The sequence below is a fragment of the Vanellus vanellus genome, assembly GCF_965231255.1.
Source record: "Vanellus vanellus genome assembly, chromosome: 8".
In the NCBI taxonomy this organism is placed as follows: Eukaryota; Metazoa; Chordata; class Aves; order Charadriiformes; family Charadriidae; genus Vanellus; species Vanellus vanellus.
The window spans coordinates 27,439,497-27,464,003 of NC_138913.1; the positions used below are offsets into that span (position 1 = coordinate 27,439,497).

At 40.9% G+C, this 24,507-nt stretch overlaps 1 protein-coding gene across 6 annotated transcripts in view; it reads right to left on the minus strand.

Annotated features, from left to right (window-relative positions):
• GIGYF2 (GRB10 interacting GYF protein 2) overlaps positions 1–24,507 on the minus strand; it is an 80,650-nt gene that overhangs the window by 17,282 nt on the left and 38,861 nt on the right. For 4 of the 6 annotated variants that reach the window (XM_082486892.1, XM_082486890.1, XM_082486888.1 and 1 more), the window contains exons 8-15: positions 12,645–12,824; positions 6,251–6,468; positions 6,000–6,162; positions 5,713–5,913; positions 5,045–5,235; positions 4,187–4,346; positions 1,375–1,541; positions 882–970 (exon numbers count right to left, since the gene is read on the minus strand). In XM_082486892.1, coding sequence (XP_082343018.1) covers positions 882–970; positions 1,375–1,541; positions 4,187–4,346; positions 5,045–5,235; positions 5,713–5,913; positions 6,000–6,162; positions 6,251–6,468; positions 12,645–12,824 — 1,369 coding nt within the window. The remainder of the gene's footprint in view (positions 1–881; positions 971–1,374; positions 1,542–4,186; positions 4,347–5,044; positions 5,236–5,712; positions 5,914–5,999; positions 6,163–6,250; positions 6,469–12,644; positions 12,825–24,507) is intronic. The other 2 variants (XM_082486893.1, XM_082486891.1) reach the window with 1 other exon arrangement.

Sequence of the window (24,507 nt, forward strand, 5' to 3'; positions counted from 1 at the left end):
AGAATAAGAATACAAGAATACAACAGACTGGCCCACATGAGCAGAACCAAATGTCTCTTCACCCTCAGCTATGTCAACTGGTTATTGCTGTCCAATGTTACTCTTGTAAGCTACGCAACACTCCTTCCTTTTTTCTATAAATTACATACAGATCGCTCTAATTAATCTGGCTCTGATGACTGCCCACCTATACAAATGGATCTTTTCCCCAGTATGCCAAGGCATCCCCTAGTACAGGTGCAGGCTCTCACCTTATCAAACTTATCAAACATCATTAAAGATGACAATCAGTATCCAAAAATCATAATCGTGGCACATGCTTTCAGGACCCCTTGAACAAGTAGACTACCCAATTGCTTTCTTTCCTCCAAGCTCCTACAACACAAGTTGTTAGGAACTGGCCAGAACTGAACAACTGCCAACTTCGGCAAAAACGGATGACAAACTGCTTTCTCCAGCAGTTACCTTCCACTGATGTTCAGAAAGCTGAGCAAGCAGACCAAAAATAAGTTCTGCCTTCTCCATCTCCAGTTCAAAAGACATGTAAGCCTTCCCCTGACTCCAAAACATCCAAACTGCATTACAAGGATAGTTGGGATTCAGTTTCACCATAACAACTACCTATATAGTAGGTCTCACCAAAGTAGCTATGCACGACACCAAAAAATACTCTGAAAAGCGTGCCGGAGTTAGCCACGCTCTGTCCTAATCCCGTAGACTATCGGGCCTCCGGTGTTTGTGGAAGCAGGCTATTGCTGTTGGGGGTGAAGCACTCCCAGCCCCATTGCCCAAGGAAACAATGACAAGAAGCTGAACCCAGATGATTAAAAATGCAGAGCAGAACACAGCCACTGGAAGACCCCTGGGACTGGCAGTCTTACTGTATTAAAAGATGCTGATACTGGAGGTGCTGCATTTGGATCAGGGCCAACTCCTGTTGTCTGGTTAGCCGCTCTTGGTCCAGCTCACCCTGTGTTTAGGAATAAAACATTCTATTTTAATAACATATAATAACAGTAGTAGTATAGAGCAAATGCAAGCGATGTAAAAATTGCATTCTGAACTGAAAAGACAAAGAAAGTAGAAAAATACCTAGACAGAGATCAACATTTACGAACAAAGCCTGTAGTATGGTGACTGTGAAATACACAGCACTTGTATGTATCACAGGACCAAGCCTTCCAGCCACAGACATGGCAAAACAAGCATTTTTAAACTGAGCGTCTTTTCTCTTCTTAAAAAGGTAATTTAACACAGGGTTCAACTTTGGTGCTTGGAACAACTGCAACTTCAAGACAGAGCAGTTGACATGAAAATAGTTCACTTCCCATTTGTTACGGGACTATTTGAATACTGTAACTCTCACATAATTACCAGATGTGGAAGTGGTGCTGGGCCTGGAGTGAAGGGAACCCTGCCCCACATTTTCATGATGTCTCCCAGCGGCTGGAAAGTCTCATCACAGGCTCTCTTAACCAACAGCGACATAGTGAAGTATCCAGCCTGGAACCACTCTGCCATCTCCTGATTACTGAAAGGACCTGAAATAACACCAACCAATACACATGGGGGAAGGGGAAGTAAGGCCATGTTGAGCATTCCGGAAACAAAGAGTACAGTGCTTGTTAAAGTAATGCAATACCTCGTGTTCCTGTCCATCTCATCCACTTGTCTGGACAGACAGTACATTCAAGACTGGAGTGTCAATGCACATATCTAGATGTTTTACAGCGGCAAAAACATTCCCCCGGACAGCTTTTATTGAAAAGTGCCTGACTGCTTTCACCATGCATTGGAGGGAGATGAGCAAAGCAGCCACCGTGGTGTGGACCTTGGTCCAGCTAATACGCATCCTGCCTTCCAGCAAAGCTCGCTGCTTCGGGATCAGCATAAGGTTGACAACAGTTGCAATTTCCAGTTTGGACTCAGCAGTATCCGCTAGCTGGCAGCGCTAAAAGCACAAGCGCTACTTTCCCCACATATACTGCACAGATAATTAAACAATCTTAGCCTGTTTCAACTCTTGCCTTCAAATCAGAGGAATTCATATCATTTATAGAAGTTTTGTTTCTGGAACTTAGCAGATGAGCGGATCCACCTCTGAGTGCAAGATTACGTTTTTTAAGACAATGAGGAAACCAGCTTCTCTTTTCCTTTCTCAAAAAGCAACGCTACTTCTTCTCTTCCTCTTTTTCCTGAGAAAGATTTCAGTCACTCCCTTCAAAGGAAGACTCCTATACTCATTTTACATATCCAAATGGAAACAAAGCCAGTATAAATAAAATAGGTTATTTAGCAGAGTAAGAACCACATAAATACTTTTTTTTTTGCAAAAATATCTTCTGAAAAGCAAGAATGTTCAGCAACTCTTGCCTTCTCTGTAAAAGTATCTTTAGACCGTAATGCCGCCCAGAGCCCATGAAACCACAAAAGATATCCCAGGAAAAAAAAAATAAAAAAAAATGTGGGAGTGTTTAATTCTGGAGGTCACATTCAAGGAAGTACTTACTCCAATGAAAAACTGTCAGACCATCACCGAGCGACAGACACCCAGCAGTGACTAGCATACAGTTTGAAGCACACCATGCAAATAAAAATGCTTTATGGTTACCATCCTTTAAACTTAAAGGGACAAGAAAAATGTAAAGATATGTAATACCTGCAGACAAGAGACTGGCACAGATCCCACAAATAACACTCCCACAAATCCTATCTAGGGTTGATAGGTGAGGAAGTCATTAACACTAAACAGCATGGCAGAAAAGGACCTGGGGGTGTTGGTGGACAACCGGCTGAGCATGAGCCAGCAGTGTGCCCAGGCAGCCAAGAAGGCCAACACCACCCTGGCCTGCATCAGGAATAGTGTGGTGAGCCGGACTAGGGAAGTAATCATCCCCCTGTACTCGGCCCTGGTGAGGCCTCACCTCGAGTACTGTGTTCAGTTTTGGGCCCCTCACTACAAGAAGGACATTGAGGTGTTGGAGCGTGTCCAGAGAAGGGCTACAAAGCTGGTGAAGGGTCTGGAGGACAAACCTTATGAGGAACGACTGAGGGATCTGGGGTTGTTTAGCCTGGAGAAGAGGAGGCTGAGGGGAGACCTTATCACCCTCTACAACTACCTGAAAGGAGGTTTTAGAGAGATGGGAGCTGACCTCTTCTCCCTGGTGACAAGTGATAGGACAAGAGGAAACGGGTTCAAGTTATGTCAGGGCAGGTTTAGATTGGATATTAGGAAGCATTTTTTCACTGAAAGGGTTATTAAACATTGGAATAGGCTGCCCAGAGAGGTGGTGGATTCACCATCCCTGGAGGTGTTTAAGAAAAGGGTAGATGAGGTGCTTAGGGACATGGTTTAGAAGTGGTGGTGTTTTCATCAGGGTAGGTTAACGGTTGGACTTGATGATCTTAAAGGTCCCTTCCAACCTCACCAATTCTACGATTAGCAACTACTTAGTGAAGAACAGCAAGCAAGGAACTCACTGCTCAATTGTATTTTGGGGAGGCAGCTAAGCAGCTGCTAAAACACAGCCCTGAGACCTCCAAAAGAAAGGTACCTTCTGAACACAAAGATGCTACTATACAAAGGGCCTGTTCCAATTTCCATTAAAAAAAAAAAAAAAGATTACTTAAGTGAAAACTTCAAGCATGAAACAGTTGATATTACATGAACTGACAATGCACTGCTGCAAGTATAATTTAAACTGAGATTATGTGCAAGCACTGGCTTGTGAAAATTTGCTTCCTCTTTGCTCTAGATTCTAAACAAATTACCCTTCCCTGAATACCCAATGTCTTCAGGCTGAGACTAGAAAACAGATTTCAACATTTCTCATGGATTCTTCAACAACCTATTGAATGGTCACATTCTTGCTTTGTTTCTACCATTATCTGGAAATCTGAGTAACCACTGGCATGAAAAACAGGTTTTAGTCTAACCTCAATTTACAGAAACATGAAGTGATGGCAAACCTGAGCCACAATAAAGTCTAATTCTGGACATTAGGCACGCTGAGCTGACGGGGGCAGTGATGAGCAGAAGATTTATTTTCAAAACCTAATTCTAGAATGGTAAATTCCCCATGCTGCTTTTGTAAAGACAAGCATCAGTATCTGTCAGCAGTAACTTTGTGAAGAACTCGAACAGTTCTGCGAAACAAAAGAGGAAGTGTAAAGGGCACAGACCTACCCTGAATTTCTCCTTGTGGATCTTTGTAGTACCATTTCTGCATGGCTTCATGGAACAATGGCATAGAGGAACCCTTTGCTCTGTGTTCCTGAATTTTTGCTGCTAGTCTTTCATCATCAAGAGCACTGTCCTGCAGGTATGCCACCATTTTCTCTGCTTGCTGCAGGAGACATCAAAACCAGCAAGGAATGCAAGAGTTAGATGTGTGCTTACGGATTTGAAATGAGCACGCCAAATACAACCACCTTGTACTACCCAGGGCTCAAGAATGTACCAGTAATTAATTACAGGCAACTCAAGGGCTAGTGTAACTGCACCACAAGCCCTGAGCTCAGCCTACCACCTTGTCGGAATCATGAACAAGCATGGTTCACCTGCATAAATAAAGCTTTACAACAACTTGCCCAGAAGGTCCCCCACAGTATCATGGTGAAAAATACAACAGGTATGGGAGCACTCGCATGAAGCATGCTCTACATGCCAGCAGGCACTAAACTTTCACGAACACAGTCTGCGCTTCATTTATGTATGTCGGGGTGGGGTTTTGTTTTGTTTTTTAAACATATTGGGCATACTGTTTTACGGTTTCTCAAGGCAAATGGTAAAGGCTACTTGACAGTGGTCATAAGTGCTAGTATCTGTAGCTCTTAACACTAGGTATAGTACTCTTATTCATAAAAATACTACATTGAATTATTCTCAAAAAAAATGGAAATGGAGGTAAGAAAAGTAGCTTTCAGTATACATTGTGGAGTACAAAGTTTCAGCTGCTTTCCTGTTTATTTATGGGCTTCAAATATTTTTTGCATTCCTCCAGTCTCACGATTGTCAACAACAAAGGAATTTGAGAAATTTTACCTGCTCTAGGTGTTTGAGGCCCTCTTCGTCATCTGGGTCAGTGGGAATGTTGCCCATGCCTGGAGCAGCTGTAACAGGTGTCTGAACTGGCCGCAGAGCAGGATTTGAATTGGAAACAGGAGGAGAAAGATGAGCAGGAGAAGCTGTGTCTGCAGAAATCTGTGGCAAAGGTTGAGCAACAGAAGCCAAATCTAAAGAAAAATGTTAAAATTAAGTCAGTATCTTTAACATGAAAGTAAATGAAAATTACTTTTAAGAACTTACTGTAGAAACCATTCAACAGCTCAAAATTAGCACCAAAACAAAAGTATTTTCAGATCTTCTGTAACCTAGCTTCAAGGAACAAACAGTTTAGTTCTCACAGTGCAGAACTCGGCACATTTCAGCATATGCCACTCCCTGGCCATATACATTTTTCCAGACTGATCTGCTCTACCACAATGAGACACATCCACAGCTAGCTCACGTTTCTCTAAACTGCACTGCAACGTGGACTACCAGTGAACTGCAAGCATTTGAGATAGCATATCCAACAAATCCTGAATTTATAAAACCAGTTGGCGAATTCTGGCTTTTCATCACCATAATCCAGTCCTCGTCTCTTAAAAGAGACCAAGACTAATCGCAAGTACTGGAAACTTACTAAATTTATCTACCAAGTTTATTACCTTCACCTCTGTTGGACATTTTGGCTGGCGGTGTATTCTCTGTTCGATTCTCTTTATCTTCTGTTTTTTCTGTTCTTTCTGGCACAGACTCTTCCTTCCTTTCAAAAAGGCTTGTCTGCAGCGGGTCTGGAGGCTGGGATTTCGGTGGGGTATCTGACCTGGCAGCCGGTGAAGATGTTTGGACTGCTTCTTCTACTGCTTCTGTAACATTGCATGGTTCTACGTAACTGAATTAACGGCAATTCTACACTGCAGCATAGAACAGATGCATGAGAAGTCCCCCTTACCTGCCACTGCTCTATCTGTTTTCTCCCCCTCTTTCTTGGTGGTCTTTTCATGATCTTTGGCTTCTTCATTGTGGCTCCCTTCAGAGTCAGATCTTTCTTCCCCTTCCTCCACAGGTCGGAAGTCCATCTCCTGTTCCTCAGGGATTGGCTCCTTCTGCACCTTCTACAAAGTCAACATAATCATCCATAATCCACCCGACATAGCAGGACATTTGCTCAAAGTGAACAAAGGGCCCAAGGCAGCTTTTCACCTTTAAAGAGAGAAATGCTCCAGAGGAGTCAAATGTTCCCATTTCTTCTTCTGCATCTTCTAAGCACCACTCAGGGAGACTGTCTCTGTCGTCATCCATGCTGCCACTCCCACATCGTACTCGTCGATAACCCCGTTCATCATCTCGTTCCCGGAAATCAAATTCAAACCTCCGCCGTCGCTCCATGTGTTCTCGCCAGCCTGCAGAACGAGGGCCGTCTAAGGTGGGGGGAAAGTAACTTTACAAGGCAGTCCCGAGGGTAGTAGCTTACTTGGAAGGGTGAAGGGGTGGGTGAAGGGAGGACAAACAGCGACAGAAATTCAGAAAGCCCCTACAGGGTACGATCCGACTATGAACAGGCATCTTAAAGGAAAAGGGAGAGAAAAGGTGGACCTTACCATTGAGCAGGAGAGTTTCAAATATTATCCACTGTATCTCCCCACATCATAAATTGTATTATGGGCATTAAAAAAAAACACATAAGGCTAAGAAAGCTGGGCTACATAATCTAAAACACGATAGAACATCAAAATAAGACAAGTGACACTAAATGCTGATTCAATTTACTGGCCATCATTGACTTACATTTTTTTTGGCACCCTTGTATGTATAAGATTTTATATTTTCTTTCAGACAATCTGTGAAAGTCACCTCCTGAACAAGCCAGCCATGCTTTTTTCCTCTTCCCCTCAGAGACTCTTTTGCACACATACACGAAAAGTGGACTGATGACTGTTCAAATACCTTTGAAAGGACTGTTACATCTCTCGAATGGTAATTTTTTAGCCATGGAATACCGAAACTTGGAATGGTAATAAGAAAAGAGGGACAGCTTTCCGAAGTCAAGTATAAATCTTATTTCACTTTTCTCTCTAATCTTTTCAGAAGGCATCTTCATTCAACGAAGCTTAAAATCCTCTGACTGCAACAATGCTATTTAAACTGTAGAGAACATGCTGCTAAGGAAAACAAATTGGGCATGAGAGGACTGTAAACAGCTTTCCAGCCAATAGAAGCTGTCTCTACCAGAAAGGTGCAAAGCAAAAATGAAAGCACTTTAGTTTTTAGTGCTTTTAGTGGTGGCTGTGTTCTTTTCTGGAGAAAACAAAAAATTCTTTTTTCGGTCTCAGAATTTGTGCTATCAGTGCAGTCTCAATGTTTATCAAACGGCTACCAAAAAAAAAAAATCACAGAAAAGAAGAGAAATGTTGTCCTCTGTTCCATTTGCTTCATACAAGCGAGCAATGTTTCCACATCAACCCTAATATCCTAAGTATTAATACTAACCATGCAAAAATCCACTTTTGCCTCACAAATACAGGAAATCGTAAAACAAGCTCCTTCTAGAAACACTATGAATTTTTAAGATTATATTTTACCAAGGAAACACAAAAGGTTAGACCTTAACAAGGCCTTCACTATACCGTCTGTGCTTATTTGCAAATAATTCCACCGTATAACTTAGTATATGCTTCTAGTCATGCTTTGGGAATCAAACAAGTAACATTTTTGGTATGCAAAACTGTCAGATCAATGTTCTGAGGCAGCCTTTTTAATGTCATTAAGGAAAGAAAGAAGGCACTCTAAGCTTGCACTCATCCTATCTTTTCTGCCTGCTTTAAAGCAGTTCTTAACATCTTAGGCCTGTTACGTCAGCCTCTTCTTCATTAAGACCTTCTTGAAAAATATGGAAGCAAAGACAAAGGCTCACTGAAGACACACGAATGGAGTGAGAGCTCAAGTAATAACCATTTCGCCATCTTCTTCAGAAGAGGATGCCCGCATCACGCCCCCTGCACCTCTGCCCGCAGCGCCCTGGGCTCCAGCCTAGCGCGCGCTCAGGAGGTGCGGGTTTCCAAGGGCCTTCTTTTCAAGCAAGTCATGCATATGAACGCCTCATTAAAATGCTGCCCAATAATAAAAGAACAAAAGCATCTCTGGGAGCAACCAGCAACTAAGCAGGACAACAGTCTCCCTGAAAGAAAAGGCCTGACACGAAAATTCCACCGACACGGCATGAGAAGCAGTGTTAAGTTTCCCTCCCCTGTCCCCATTAGGAATATCAACGCATCAAAACCAGGACTTCCTTTGAAATCGGAGGGCTTTTTCCGAGGTTTAAGTGTGCGAGGTTGCTGACAACCAGACTGCATTTCTGATTAAAACCACAGGCAGACATCTCCTCAGTACACCCAGCAACGTCCACGTCAGGTTTCCCAATATATGGAAAGACAGAACTATGGCTTGAACCTGGCAATGCTGTATCCTACAAGCAAATTACTATCTCTGCCTGCGTGCTACCCTCCTTGCAAAGAGCCAAGTATCCCTTCTTCAGCTCTCTTTTGTGTAGAGGAGGAAAATTTGGTATTAAGTACCTTCTGTGCAGCCATAAATGGGCCATCTTGAGACCACGCACTGAGGAGCCTCAATTATTTTTACACGGCTTTACATCCCTACACCAGCAGCACAGGCTCTTCATAGTGGGACTCGGAAACATGGTTTTTGAAGGCGAATTCTGAGCATTGTGTTATTGCCAGGTATTTTCAAAATTCGAGTTAAGTTTTTGTCTACTATGTGGTCTGCTTGCAACGACTTCGTCACACAACCTCCTTTTACATCCCACACATTTTCAGAGCTAGGTGGACAAGCAAAAAGGAGAGGTAAATGGAGAAGATTCATGCCCTTGTTTCTTAACAACAGAAGTTTATAAAAGCCTATTTAGAATATAGTGAGCAACTGAGGTGTGAAATACAGGGCTGCCAATCTTTAAAGCAAGCCAAAGTAAAGGCAAACTTTAAATTCTTACCTAAAGCTTTTCAAGCAACAGTTAGGACACAAACATAGCTTTAAATTCATTCTTGTATCATCATCAGACACCAGTTATATGATCAAGATTCCAAGGTTAAAAAATAATTTTAAGCTAAATTTACCCCTTGCAATTTATGGTGACATTATAGGTGAAAGAAAGGACTACTGCCTGCTTCAGGAAATCCAAGTACACTTTAAGTCTCAATTACTAATAGCTATTTATCTCTTAAAAGTTATAGTCTCTAATTCAGTAAAGAAGTTTCTAGTGTCCACTAAAACAATACTAAATACTAAACTAAAAAATACTAAATATTAAACAAAAGCAAGAATAGACACATTTTACTTTTCTTGGAATATATTGTATATGAACCTCCTTTTTATTTTGCTCAATTTTAGAGCAAGATGTACTTCAGCTGCTTTAAGATATTCAGGAAACACAAAGTACAACGGCCAAAAAATAAGCAGTCTACTTCATTCACAGCAGTTAATTCTGAAAATGGAGTGAACCAAGATGAATTTGAAAACCTTTTCCAAAAAAGCAGCAAAAAAAAAAATCTTTATATCAGATTACAGACTAAGGCCTCTCTAAAGTACTTTTCAGGAATAGAACAGCTTAAGCAAAGACAAAAAAAATCATACCAAAAAAAAAAAAAAATTAGGCAAGAAGAGATTATTCCTATTCTTTAAGGATGAATTGGTAACAAAAAAATAAAACCAAAAACTTCTATACATCATTCACTAGTTTGGGGACCAAAAAAGTTTGTATATATCTGATAAAACAGACTTGCTCTGCAAATTTAAAGGGCAATCATTGTATGACCGCAAGAACTGGAAAAACAGAAAGAAGCAGCTTTTTAGGTAAGCAGTCATTAAATCATTAAAAAAAGATGTCTAAAAAAAATTAAAAGAGAACTTTGAAGCTGCCAGTGAATTTAAAGCTATTGTCACATTCTTCTTACAGATAGTTAACCCAGTCTAAAGATCTTATTTCCAATCTACTATAGCAGCAGTACCACATTTACCCAGAACAACTAGCAAAACAACTTTTCCATTGTATAAGCCAAGGAAAGATGTCTTCTCATCAGACTTCAAGTCCTAGCACACAGACAGTAGTAGAAAAAGTAGAAAACCCCATAAACTGACTGGGGAACCCTAGTGATGCAATCCAGACAGCCTTCATGCTGCAAAACTAGACAAGTTTACATCCTTATGAATTAAGTCGTAAAAGGAAAAAGGCATCAGGCTTGTCTATTTTAAGAAGTCATCTGACCAATTTTCTTCTTCACTTTACTACCAATATTCAGAAGATCCCTCACTTCCTATGAGGCATAGCCATGTGAGAGGAGAACAGTTTAAACGCAACATGGACACATGACAAATCCCTTCAACTATGTCAAGGGAGTTAACTTTAGCTACAATAAATCAGACCACAGAATCTGGCAAACTGGACTTAGAGGCAAAAGACTGCTTCAGTAGAAGCAGCCCATTCTCTTCATCCTTTTTACCCATTGAAAAAGCACAAAATGAGCAGATTTAGGTCAGCCATGCTGCAGTAAACACAGCTGAAGGAGCAAGAGGCATTCAAAAGCTAGAAAAACAATGGTCTGTGGGAATCAAAGTATTCTTTGCTTAACAACAGAAGAGGACAAACTCAAGCCTGACAACTGCTACATTCTTCTAAACTGTTCTCACCCAAAACAAAAAAAAGAAAAAAACAAGCAGCATACAATCTAGCAGGGACTATGCAGGGCCAAGTCAAAGGAAGGTCCAGTTAAACAAATGACGACAGTACTCTGAAGACATTTCTCTATTTTTAGCAGGACACATGATTAGTACTATTACCTAACATCAGAATAAGTACAAAGAAGCAGTTTAAGCCACGCCAATTTGAGTTAAACTAATTGTTTACAGCAAGAATGTGATTTAAACTGTTTTGATGGTCCTGTGGCTACTACTACCAGGAGAATTCAAATACAGCTCTGAGCAAAGCTGAGACTAGTACAACACAGCTGTCAACTCAGTCTATCTCAAAATTAGCAACTTCCCTGTAGATTCACAGAACTCTTAGAACAGGCTTTTTATTATATCTGCTAAAACCGACTCGTAAGTGAAATTAAGTTAGTTGTCTCCTACAGTGAAAATTCAAATAAGCAGTAATCTTTCCTATGATGGAAGTAAGAAGAATTTTCAAAACCTTTCCTCAGAAGATCTTCCAAAAAAAGTTCAAGACATGAACGAACTTCTGAACTTTGAGGTCTATGCTTTCTTTTGCGCTAAAGTATGCGGGCTTGTACTTGCAAAACACTCCACTCCTGAGTATCATGCTGCATCTGATCATCATGAGGTACTATCATAGCTGGCTTGATGTCATCTGAACTATATTACAAAGCAGCAGTGTCTAATGAACAATTGTGACCAAACATTGGGGAAAAGAAAACTACGTTCTTCAAAATTTGCCCCTTAGCCCTGCTCTAAATAGAAAAATCTGGTAATAAGTCTAGCCTTGGTCTCACTGCTGAATTTTAGTACAAACTAAGAGTTGTTTGAGGGTAACATGTAGCTGTGGAGAGGGTTAGGAACAGAGGTAATGGTTGCTCACAACTTTTATAGTACTGAAAGTCCTTTGGGATGTTGAAAAGAGTGATGGACCCATTGTAAGAGCAAGCGTGACTTTTCTCCAATTAAAAAAAGTTGTCCACCTCAGCCCCAAAACGTCCCATGCCTCCTTTGCTTCCCTGTGAAAATGTAACATGTAGAAGAACCACAATCCTCCCATGGTTTCCCCTGCAGCCAAAAGACACCCGAAACTAAGATCCCACAACAGGTACGACTGGCTAGATCTTTTCAAATAGTATTAAATATATATATATATATATATATATACACACACACGTTTCAGCCATACTACTCAAATAAAAAGCTTCACTTTGTATTTCTCCTGCAACTCTGGCAACGCAGTGCTGGAAAGCAAGTGAACAAGATTGACTTTGTCGAGCCAGCAAAGGGGAGAGTGACACCAGACAGACACCCGAAATTTAGCGAGAAAAGACATCCTATAATTAACTACAAAATGCAGAGAGCAACATATTTTGAGATTTTCCAAGGATGCCTCTTGGCATTGTAAACACATCTGGAAAACTAGAAATAGGCCAATAACCTGAATGGTTTAGCGTCAGCGTGACTCTACAGCCTTAGATATGCTGTTTGATGAGGGTAACTTCTCTCCTCTCAGCACCACAGCTACAGAGGGACAGTACTATTAAGAAACCCCCTTGATTTTACCAGGCACATACACACCTGGAGCGCAACACAGACAAGAGCACATCTGAAAAATATCGTTCCCTTAAACACGTTAGTGTACTGAAGATATTAAAAAGAGAACAAAAGGCACGTAATTTTGTGCTGATCATTTTGTGACCCAGAGCCTCATGTATGACAAAACAGTATTTAATGACCAGAACTGCATGAACCTTACCTACTTTTGTTCGAAACTTGATGCCACCTGGCATTCCTCTGCTTTCCCCATGCCCCGATTCACCCACTGCCCCTTCCCTAGAAACACAGATGCATTTTTCTCCAGATCTCTCACCTGGACTGTGAGGGCGCCACCTCTCACCATCCCTCCGTGACCCAGCCAGTCGCCAGCCTCCATCATCATCTTCCCCATTTTGTTCCTCCCTGAAGATGCGCCAGTTCTCGCTCTCAGAGCGTATAAACTCATGCTTCCTCCCCGTCGTTGCTGTCCCACCTTCCTCAAAGTTTGGTCTCACTGCAAAGAAAACATATGCCAGTGAACACGCATCCCATCTTTAGGAACCTAGAAACAAAAGGGGGGAAATCTTGCTCCCTTAGAGGCAAAAATGCACCAGAAGTAAGTGGTGATAGGAACCTAGGAGAAGAATGGCAGTTCATGGAAGGAAACAGATGACAGATTTAGGAAATCCCTCCACATGCCTATGAACCTTGGGATGGAAACACTGAGGAAAACAACAAGAAAAAAGTAAAGCATACAAGAAATTATGGCATGGGTAGGAAAGACAGAGGAGAAAAAGATGAGTTTAAGAGACATAGGGAAGCATAGGAAGAAGCCAAAGTGTGCAGAGAGAAAGAATAAACTGCTGTACCACGAAAAGTCTCACGTTAAAGGAAAATGGGAATACAGTAAACCATAAACATTACACGTCTTTTCTATAAACCAAACATATTTGCTACTTCTGCAATAAAAGGACCATGAGATCTATATATTTAATCCAATACGATGTACAGCATTCTTGCAATGTTTGAAGAAAGACTGAAATTTAAAGTAGGATTAAGGATTAAACAAGAAAAACAAAGTAGTATTAACATTATCCTGTGAATCCATCTTCTGGAAACCCAAGGTCAGCATATTAAGTGTTAGAAGCAACTATGCTCGAGCTCTAGGATGAGCCTACCAAAAGTTTAGGAGGTAGGACAGTCTTAGTTCCTAATTTACATTAAGTTATATTTAAAATAAAACATGTAAAATCCTCAAGTACTTAAAGAGCAACACTGTCACAAAAGGATGACGTAAGTATTTTTATAAAAAGAATCCACATTCTACACCAGTAACTCAGGTTAGACATACATGCCGCTTTTACAACTGACTCATCCCGACAAGGATACACCACCACCGAAATAAATGGAAATACTAGCTTCAGGACTATGTATTTCTTTAAATACGTTTAGCTGTGTGGCACCAGAATTCTCACAGGAGCCATGGTGATGCTACTTCTTTGCTGATACTATTAACCAGTGTTAACCTGAAATTGTGTGGTTATCTATAAAAAAAAAAATAAATTCAAGTACTAACGAAAGGTATTTTCCTTCTTCGAGTCTTAAAAACCAAAAATATAAGATGATATTTAGTGAAGATTGTATAGTATGCCTGCTGGCTTAGACAGGAAAAACAAAAGAAAGCGTGACTACACACTAAGATTCCCAGGGTAGAAAGGGACATTTTTAAGAATTTAGTTTAGGAAGGACAGGAGATTGCGTTCCCTTTTCTTGACATCATGCAGCTTTTTCAGTTAATGAAAAAAAATGAGGAAACAGTACCTGGAATTCTATGGCATATCAAACCTCCATTTAGAACTCAGAAATTCTTCCTATCTAGAGATACTGCACTCTGGAAACAGGAAACACACTGTCTTTGGACTTTGCATATATCTTGGAGAAAAAACAACATCTTTTCTCCACCATCTCACCAGAGGAAAAAAAACTTTTCCTTTCTCCAGCTTAACATTTACCACCATATATTGGTTTAGGGAGGGACTATAGTGAGAAAGTACAGGTGGAATTCAATCCAGCGTACAAAATTCCCCACGTTTCCAGTTTCATATGAAATCCTTTTACCACTGGCACAGGAACGAGCTTCTCTGAGATGACAGGACCCCTGACCTACCAAGTAGACAACAGAGGCAGGAAACACCACAATGTTTAAGATGCAAGAGTTCTTCCACCCCGATGACTACTTGAGAGACTACAAGTGACTACTTGAGGACCTCAGGTAATTGGACTGTGTTCCTCTTATGTTGTTTCTATATAAAGAGCGAGCTAAAGTACATTGGCCAATTTAAAGTACATCATCAGTATCAACAGGCAACCTCAGCTATGAAGCTTAATATAACCCAGATACACATTTACTTCACTGAAGGGGACATCTGGCTAAAGACCACTTCTGTACTTGTTGGGCTGAGAACAAAAATTTTAAAAGTGTATTTTGGGAAGTCTCTGGTGACACTGGCTCCAAATTGCTGGAGAGACTCCCTTAATTTGATAGGTGCAATGCTGGCAAATGTACTTTGTCTGCAAAGACTTACGCATTCCAGATAAGGTCAACAACATTCTGTTTTCCCATGCTTCACAGAAAATAAAGGAAGACAACAGAAAATCTAACTGTGGGAAATATACGTTTGTTTTGTTGTTTGGGTTTTGTTGTTTTTTAATTTAGGCCTCTGAAAAACGTCATGTAGAAGAACGTAACAGGAAGTGCACGGAAGTTTCTCAGTATTGCTCCTGGGATGGGCTTCGCGCAGTAGAAAACTAAGACAGAGCTACAGAACCACATCAGCTGAAAATTAAAAACACAGAGATAGTGTTGAGATGTGCTCAGGAGAGAACCGCAATCCAACAGACCAGGCGAGCCTAAGACCCAGATAAGGAATATGCCTTACTCTTTCTGAATTTATTTTTAAAATGCTAGAAGAAAGAAGAAAAACGTAATTTTTTTTTTCCTGTTCTGCAGCACAAGACACTCATTTTTCCTCATTAAAACAGTTACTGAGAGAAAAAGTTACTCAATTTGCTATTCTGAGACTAGAAAAATATTATTTTTAGACACGTATCTATTCTTTTCATCAAAATTCACAGCTATTACCTGACACTCATTCAGTAACATTGAGAGGTTTTAGACTCTACCAATTAAGAAAAAAAGATGGTGGCGGTGACGTGGACAGTGGGATCAGGTGCACCATCAGCAAGTTTGCCAATGATAGCAAGCTGTGTGGCGAGGTAGACACGTTGGAAGGGAGGGATGCCATCCAGAGGGACCTGGACAGGCTGGAGAGGTAGGCCCATACCAACCTCATGGAGTTCAACAAGGCCAAGCGCAAGGTCCTACATCTGGGTGGGGGCAATCCCAAGCACAAATACAGCGGAGGCAGAGAATGGATGGAGAGCAGCCCTGAGGAGAAGGACCTGGGGGTGCCAATTAATGAGAAGCTCAACATGAGCCAGCAATGCACGATCGCAACCCAGAAGGCCAACCATATCCTGGGCTGCATCAGAAGAAGTGTGGCCAGCAGGTCAAAGGAGGTGATTCTGCCCCCCTACTCTACTCTGGTGAGACTCCACCTGGAGTACTGCATCCAGCTCTGGAGCCCCCAACATAGGAAAGACATGTACCTGTTGGGCCAAGTCCAGAGGAGGGCCACGAGGATGATCCGAGGGCTGGAGCACCTCTGCTATGAGGAGAGGCTGAGAGAGTTGGGGTTGTTCAGTCTGGAGAAAAGAAGGCTCTGGGGAGACCTTATCGTGGCCTTCCACTACCTAAAGGGGGCCTACAGGAAAGCTGGGGAGGGACTTTTTACAAGTGCATGTAGTGATAGGACAAGGGGGAATGGCTTTAAACTGGAAGAGAGGAGATTTAGGTTAGACATTAGGGAGAAATTTTTCACTCTGAAGGCACTGGAACAGGTTGCCCAGAGAAACTGGGGAAGCTCCATCCCTGGAGGTGTTTAAGGCCAGGCTGGATGAGGCTTTGAGCAAACTGGTCTATTGGAAAATGTCCCTGCCTATGGCAGGGGGATTGGAACGAGATGATTTTCAAGGTCCCTTCCAACCTAAACCATTCTATGATTCTATGTTATTTCTTTCCATTGTTATGAAGTTCATTTAAGATTCTGGAGACTGCTCTTTAACACTGGCAAGCTATCAGCCCACAGGCTCAGTTCTGCTGCTCCAAAAACATCTGGGGGAAAAAAAAAGCCACCTAAAGAATATTGTGAAGTCTACTACACTGAATATCTGTATATTCTTAGCCTCTCTGCATATATATACATGCTATAGGCATACCTAAGGCAACTCAGGTTTTCTTAGTTAAGACAGCTCGCTTTGCTCCCAAGAACTGAAGTCAGACTTTGTATTCTGAACTACTGAAGCCAGGTTTTGTATTATGAACTTGCAGAAAATAGCATCTCCATTTACTGCTGTGGGTTTTAAAACATGCCTCTCTACAGAGGTGACAAAACACCAAAAGCATCAAGTATCAAAAAAACCCAAGATCAGACACAAGTGGGATCCTACCCCTCCTCTAATTTTAAATTAGATTACCTGGCATTAGATTATCTTGAACAGTAGACAGACCATCCAAGAAACCAGTCACAGGTTAAGGATCAGGGGGAAAAAAAAAAAAAAAAAAAAAAAAAAAATCAAGCTACCAAAGTGACAGAAAGACTGTAACAAAACCGTATACAGGAATACTCCTATAGCTTACACGTAAATTCGTAACTTCTAAAGTCCTAACGTACTGTCTCTGCAAACTGTTCCAAGACTTGAGAACACTCACTTCAGCCGAAAAGACTTAGGTCAGAGAGGCAGTATTTGGCAACGTTTTTAAGGATGAAAAAAACTAAAACACAATCTATGGTTTTGCCTTGGACTAATTGACTGGACTTCCTGAAGAGAAGGAGCAGTAAAAGGGCACCTCTGTTCAAGTTTGTCATAAAGCCAGCAATGGTGTTTACAGAAAACTTCAGATAGAGCCTAGTGGGCTCCAGCCAAAAAAGCCTACAGCTGTGCAACACTGGGTTCAACGGAGACTAACCACGAAGAACAAGACTAGGATTCTGGGACATAGCCCCGTGGCAACACGTTTATGAAGAGGACTTACTAACAGAATGGCAAATAACTTCTGTTCTCCATGCAGTCAGTCCACATTTCCTATGACACGCTCATTGTTTGGAGAGAATAAACAGGAAAGCGACAATCGACAGCGATACTGTTTCCTCTAAAGAGGCGAAAAACTAGGAGAGTCTGTTAAGTGCTTTGACTTGCTCTCTTCTTTCTGCTGCATGCTACACACTTCCTCAAGAAAAAGATAGAAAGAAAAACCTTTGCAGCTAGTGTTTTTAAAGGAATTCAAATAACTTTCCCTAGATGTGTAATTTTGTAGCTCATTTTACAGAAGAATAAAACAAATGGCCTTAAGATGATGTTTCTAAAAAAGGACTACTTTCCCTTTAGAACAGTATGTGACATGCTAGGGACACTATAGGAATACATACATAATTAAGTGACTCACTTGTAACCAGAGCCAGCGACAGATTAGAAGTTCTGATGCCCATTTCTAGCTTCACGTTTTCACTCTCTCTGGTTAAAAATCTCAATCTCAACAGTAGGTCTCAAACACATACTACTCAAATATCACTCCATACCTTTTCACTAAATTGTCCACCGTCATGGGTATGGGTGAACCAGTAAATTAAAGGAACTAACAACACAGTTTAACTCCACAACACCACCTGGAAATCACATACTGTAGCTATTTCATCTGCTGTACAATTGTGTTAGATTTTTGATCCATTCAGTCGAATCAGATTAGAAAACATGTGACCGGATACCATACGCCTTCTACAGTACAAGATATGGTTTGCAAGAAAATACCGCTTGTGTAAAAAATAATCCTACTTCTGAATAAGAGAGGCTGTCTGTAGTGGAAGTTCAACTTTGCAGCGGTATAGAGGGAAGGGTCAAGGGCAAGTCACATTGTCCTATAGGCTTGTCACAGTGGTGGGAGTCCCCTTGCACTACATTATTATTTGCCCTGGTTCTGAAGGTCAGACTATGCCTATCACAATTTTCGGTGCTGTGCCTGAACATGTATTAAAATGTTCCATACTAATGAAGCAAAGAATTAATGTTTTGCAATTTAGGGTTGGGGGGAAGGTTAAAGAAAAAAAAAAAAAAAAAAAAAAGGAGGATTTTGTTTCCTAAGCAGGAAAGTCTACATTAATAATTTTCCCAGCAGGCCTTCAGTAGTTTTCCTGCAAACAACCACAGCCTTTGTTTCGCAGATCCTCTTACATCTGACGTTCGATCAAAGCCCTCACATCAGCAGCTCACCAAGGGGGGAAAAAAAAAAAGTGTGAAATACTACCGCATTACAAAGCTGTCCTCAGAGTTCAGTTTAGTAGTGCAGCAAGCTGACCACTCTGTGTGGTTGTTCAGCTACAATATCTTCCATAAATAACTCTTCTAATTTGATAAGCAAAAGAGAAAACAGCTTAAGTGAAAGTGGTTTCATTTGATGTATGGAATCGGCAACCCACCTAGTCTGCATTGTTTTATTCCTAGGCTTTAGCAAAATCCTCTGATTAATTCCGTGTTTTCACAAAGGAGCACTGTGGAGATGGAAGAGAAGTGGCCAGATCTACATCTTCTGACCAGCATTAAGCCACAGTTCAGCAACACCCTTCAGAGACCGCAGGCTGCACCATTAGCTGCAGCCCACCCTTCTGTTAACACCAACACTCCGGAGCTCAGGACCTCATGAGAAGAGGTGGTACTGGACAAGCAGTAGTGAGACACAAGAGTTTCCCTTTTGAGCTAAAAAAAAAACCCAGTAATTGACACTGGTGAGGGAGAAAGTACCAGAGAACAGTGTGTGTTTTCCAGCAGTAATAAGGGAACATTTTTCATTCAGCTTTTCCAGGGGAATTTTGGCCTTTTCAACTTTTAAGTAAAACTTTAAGATTATACAAACCTAAAAAAATTTTCTTTATTAAGGTGGTGAGGGGGAAGGCACCTCCTCTCCATCTAAGTGTTTGAGGATTTCTCCTTGGCTGCTATGGGTTTGTGTTGGGTAAGGAACTGCTCCTAACAAACCAGCATTCTTTTCCACATGATCAGAGCTAACCAGCCCCCCTGCAGGCAAAATGACCAATCGAATCAGCTTCAGATGAAAACCAACCCCCCCTCAACACTATAAACACAGGAATGAGACATACAAACCCATTTTTTTTTACTTTTTTTTTTTTTTTTAAAAAAAAAAAGACCTCTACCAAGCACTTGTGGGAGTTTCTTGCCAGTGTTGGGACCAATACACAAGACCAACCCAATCCCTCTCCTGGAGCACAGGTTTCCCCTTCTCCTGCACACAAACCCTTCAAAGACCGGTAAGTACACAAAACAATCTTAATTTTTTTCTTTTTTCTTATTGTACAATTAGCAATTTTTCTGTCATTCTGTAATCAAAGAAATCAAAGTTGTTTTCAGAGCAGAGTTTTATTTCTAACACTTAGTCAACTAAGCATCACCTTAAACAAAACGGTTTCTCATTGTGTCCAAAAAGAAAATGCTCTCTCAGGTGACCATAGTCCTATCAGCAAAACCAAAATCACCATGCAATGTTTTTTCAGAAAGCTTTCAAAGATAAACAGTGCTGGAAAGACTCCATAATGCTCTGCAAACAGGGAACACTTGCAAGTCCACAGCCAAGGTAGCCGGGTGTCACCCAGCCAAGCGTTAGGAAAGAGCCATCCTCCCCTTCTCGCTGCGTTTATTGTAACTCCGCATTTAACTTCAACTCCACAAATTAAAGAAATTAGCTTCACCTCTTCAAGCCTGCTTTTACCATGTCTAATTATATCTCGTGCCTTCAATAATTTTCAACCACTGTATTCTGATGGGGCTTATGAACACGTTGTTGTGAGCTAGCACTGCTGCTCAGGAAAACATGCATCGGCATCGAGCACAAACTACGACATCCTAGAAAACTCATTCTAGGCAAGCCATTAGGAAGTTTGCATCACATAGGGCAGGACGGCTCTTCAAAAACTGCAAGTTCTACACAAAAATGGATGGGAGCTGACTTCTATTACTACAGCCTTACATCAAATATCCTCCCCTCTTAACTCTAAGTTTATTCCTCCATTAACAATACTTAATTTTACATTCAAGCTTCTCTGTAAGGATTTAATATATACTAACATATTTTAAAACCTTTAACAACATTTAAGCAAAGTCTTGGTAAAGTTTTTCTACTTCTCTAAAGGTGGCCAGCCTAGCTGGTCCACTCAGATGCTATCTCATAATCAACATTTAGGGTTCATATGGATCCTCACAGTATTTTCCGCATGCTGTATTATGTGAAAATACATTATACATAAAACAGAGCATTACAGATGTCCCCCAAAAGCAAGTATATAAGCAGCTTTGCTTTCTGTACTATAAAAAAAGACATACTCTCCCATTTCACCAAAATTTTGGGGGTTTGGTTGTAGTTTTTTTTAAAGTGCATTCTGTAACTGAAGGTCAAAATACGAGCTCTCACATCCTATACTTTGTGGCACCTACTTTGAAAAGTGTGACTTGGGCTTAACAAATTAAAGTTCCTGTTTTTACAAGACTGATATATGTAACAAGTCCTGAAAACTGTTATCTTAATTCCGCAGACTGCTTGGAAAAAACAGTTTTGTCACAAACTACTCCCATTCATCTCAATGAGGCACTAGCTACAAAACCCGAAGGACAAACATGTTTGCAATTTTAGCTATCCTACTAACAACTGCAGCATAAGCTTTCAACCAAAGCAGTTATTCTAACCAAATTACTTACTATATTTCTAAGATTATCCCCTAATGTAAGTTATATGATCCAGTCATGTCAGCAATACTAAAAAACACCCTTCATTTCCTAATATTAATGTCAGGGCATCTCAAGGATTGCCATTCAGTCTAAAAATAATAATATTGAAATTTTAATAGCATGAAAGTGCCTATCAAAAAAAAAAGATAAACTTAGTTTGTTCGTGTCGCAAAGCACAGAGGCAGCAACACATCTGAATGATCACAGCTTATAGTAGAGAGAAGATGTTTAAATCTGAAACTAGTACAAGATTATGTGGACCCAGGTCAAGTAAAGAGGGAAGGTACACATTCCCAGAGGGGCATGCCAGCACCACCTGGGTTCTATTAAATCTTCAAATTATGCTACAGTTGTAAGCAGTTTTTGCAGTTAGCCCCAGCAAACAGCAGGTTCTCTTGACTACTTTGCTGTCACAATGAGGCAGTGCACTATAAACTGCCACAAATCCCTTCCAAGGTCAATTAGAATAGATTGTGTTAAGAGTAGAAGTTGGGCAGGTAGGGCAACACTGCAGAAGTCTCCCCTGAACACAGCTCCACATAACGGCATTCAGGCTCCTAGAAGGATTGCAGGTGCATTAGCATACTGAGCTGAAAACAGGCTGGAAGTGTCACTTCAAATGCCTTCAACAGAGAAGGCAAACAAAGAAAATGAAGACATTGCTGCAAATGAGTCCCCCTGCAATCCTACCAGAGCCTTAACAGCTGAGCGCCTGATGTCAAGAGAAAAGCTAAGCAAGAGGAAAGAAACGTGGTGGCATGAAGCAGCAACGCAAAGAGCTGTTACAACACAAAGAAGATCTCAATCAAAAAGGCAAAGCGTGGGAGATCTGTGTGCTGGATCGTGAATTTCAGAAACGCAAGCAATATCCTAGAGCTGCAAGGCAAAGTTTTATTACACACAAATCATTAGCAAGCCAGGTCAGTTTAGAACCTGTCCAACTGCTAGGAAAGGGGAAACTGTAACTTTGATTTAAGAAGGTAGTACTCACCCTACCTTGGCTTATCGTAGAAGAATGTACAGAAGCAGCCAGAATGAAGGACAATGGTGGTAAAGAGATTAAAAAAAAAAGCTAAGAACTGACACATGCACTGGAGTTGATGATAACCATTTAATTTTCAAGAGACTGGAAATAGGAAGGATTAGACACATTGAATGCATGATAAAAGACTGGTCAGCATGCCAAAAGAGGTTTAGAAAAGTACTTTCTGACAGTTCCTGTCTTTCCAGTCAACGGCTATCAGCTGGGAGATGAAGGGAGAAGGAACACCCCAAAGATACAACAGTTTCACAAGTCAGGAACCAGGAAAAGCAAAACCAGACAAACAGCATAACATAAAAGGTTAAGAGATGACATTAGACAAATCTGGGTTAGAAACGCCGTATGCATTTAGCAGTGGAGACAAGTATTCTCCAACAAACAATGCAGCATTTTTCTTTTCGAGTCAAAGTTGAATGTCTTTCCTACAACATGCACCGTTTGAAACTGGGATTAACGTGGGGACATCGAGGACCGTACTGGGCAGGGGATCAGATCAGATGACCTAAATTGTACTTTCTGAGTTCATTAATTTATCACTAACATGGAAAGAAGGCATTTGTATTTTTTACTACAGTGGACAAGGAAAGGCGTAGACAGAATACAATAATTCTTTTTAAATACAAAGTCAGATTTACTTTTAAGTTGACTATACTTTTGACAATATAGAGGACCAATCCTCCAGCCCGACTAAACTATTTCTCACAGGGCAGCTCTTTCACCTCTTATTCTGAACTAACGGCATCGCTCTCAGAGACTATCTGCAGGTTTTTTTACCCATTTTTCCCCACCCCAAGAAGTTGAGACTTGTAGCTTTTGCAAAAAAAAAAAAAAAAGTTTTGGAACTCAAGCTTACAGACTTCCAATGCTATCACTGCCATCTAATTAGATACCCGATATTTTAAATAGTCCTAGACAAGAAAAATAGAGGCCTATATCAAATGAGACCAGAGTAGTAACCTGGTTAACCTCAGCAGGCAAATTCCGCTGCTGGGAGTCTCAAGGAGCAGAGACACAGGACTGCCGTGAAACGTGCTGCTGGGGGCTAATGGAGGTTTCTCTTTCTCAAGTACCTTCGAAACCTATCAGTAATAGATCCTCCCCCATAAAAAAGATCCCAAACAACCTGATGGTGAACACCAACTAATTTTTTTCAGAGCTTTAAGCCAACATTAACTGATTAATCACAACTCTCGAAAGCCCCTTAATCGACAAAATTGAGACCCTGCAACGCTGACAGCGTTTTGCTCCGAGTAAAATCTCCAGGGCTCAAGCACACCACCTTAGCACTAATGCGTGGAAGGTCCGAAGTGTAGCCAAGAAAAATGTACCACATAAAGAGAAAAAGAAAAACATACATTAAGTATGTAAAACACTGTAGAAAAGCCTTCTGTCACCAATCAGTCAGTATCAGACTCATTCTCTCAGCATATGCTTGTTTTGCAAGCCCAAATTACTCGGAGGCTATGAGGCAGATGCTGCCCTCAAAGTACCATGAGAATTTACACAAACACTAGGTTGTCAGGCTTTTTTTTTTTTTTTTTTCCCCAAGGACACATGAGGTTTACACCCAGAGGCATTTTGTTCTGTAAGTGTTCTCTATTCAAATGAGGGAGTGCTTCTTGCGAATACTGCTTACTGTAAGATGATAAAACCAAGGCATGTCCGCAGCTCATTTTGTGCATGGTCCCCATCATCCTTCCCATTCAGGGATGCCCATTTTCCAGCTCCTTCAAGGCATCCAGAAGGGCTCTTCTAATTCTTTGCAGAAGGACTCTGCTCTACAAGTCGCTATATCATCTGGTTCCTGAAGCATTTAAAATGGTATTCAGGTTATTGTAAATTGTGTAACAGTGCAGCAAGACTGAAAACTGTCATTTAGAGAGCTACACAGTAGACCAAAGATCAAACTTTGATAAGGAGGGGGGGCATGCTATAAACCGAATGGACTGTGATCAGAATCCCCTAAGAAAAGTAGCCTGGTACAACTGAGCAGTAAAATCTCAGAAAGTCCACTGTATTCTTTGGAAGAGAAGATTTTTACCTTTCATAATTTCATTCTGAAATTCAGGAACCTTAGATCTAACGTGTTTCAAGATAAAACTAAGCACTCTTGGGGAAATAAAATCCCATTCCTCTAGCCTGTTTGTACACTTGTATTACACACTGAAATAGTCATAATTCAGAGAGAGGTCAAAATTGATGAGAAAATTTACTAAATACATCGTGTGTAATTATGACTTGTAGA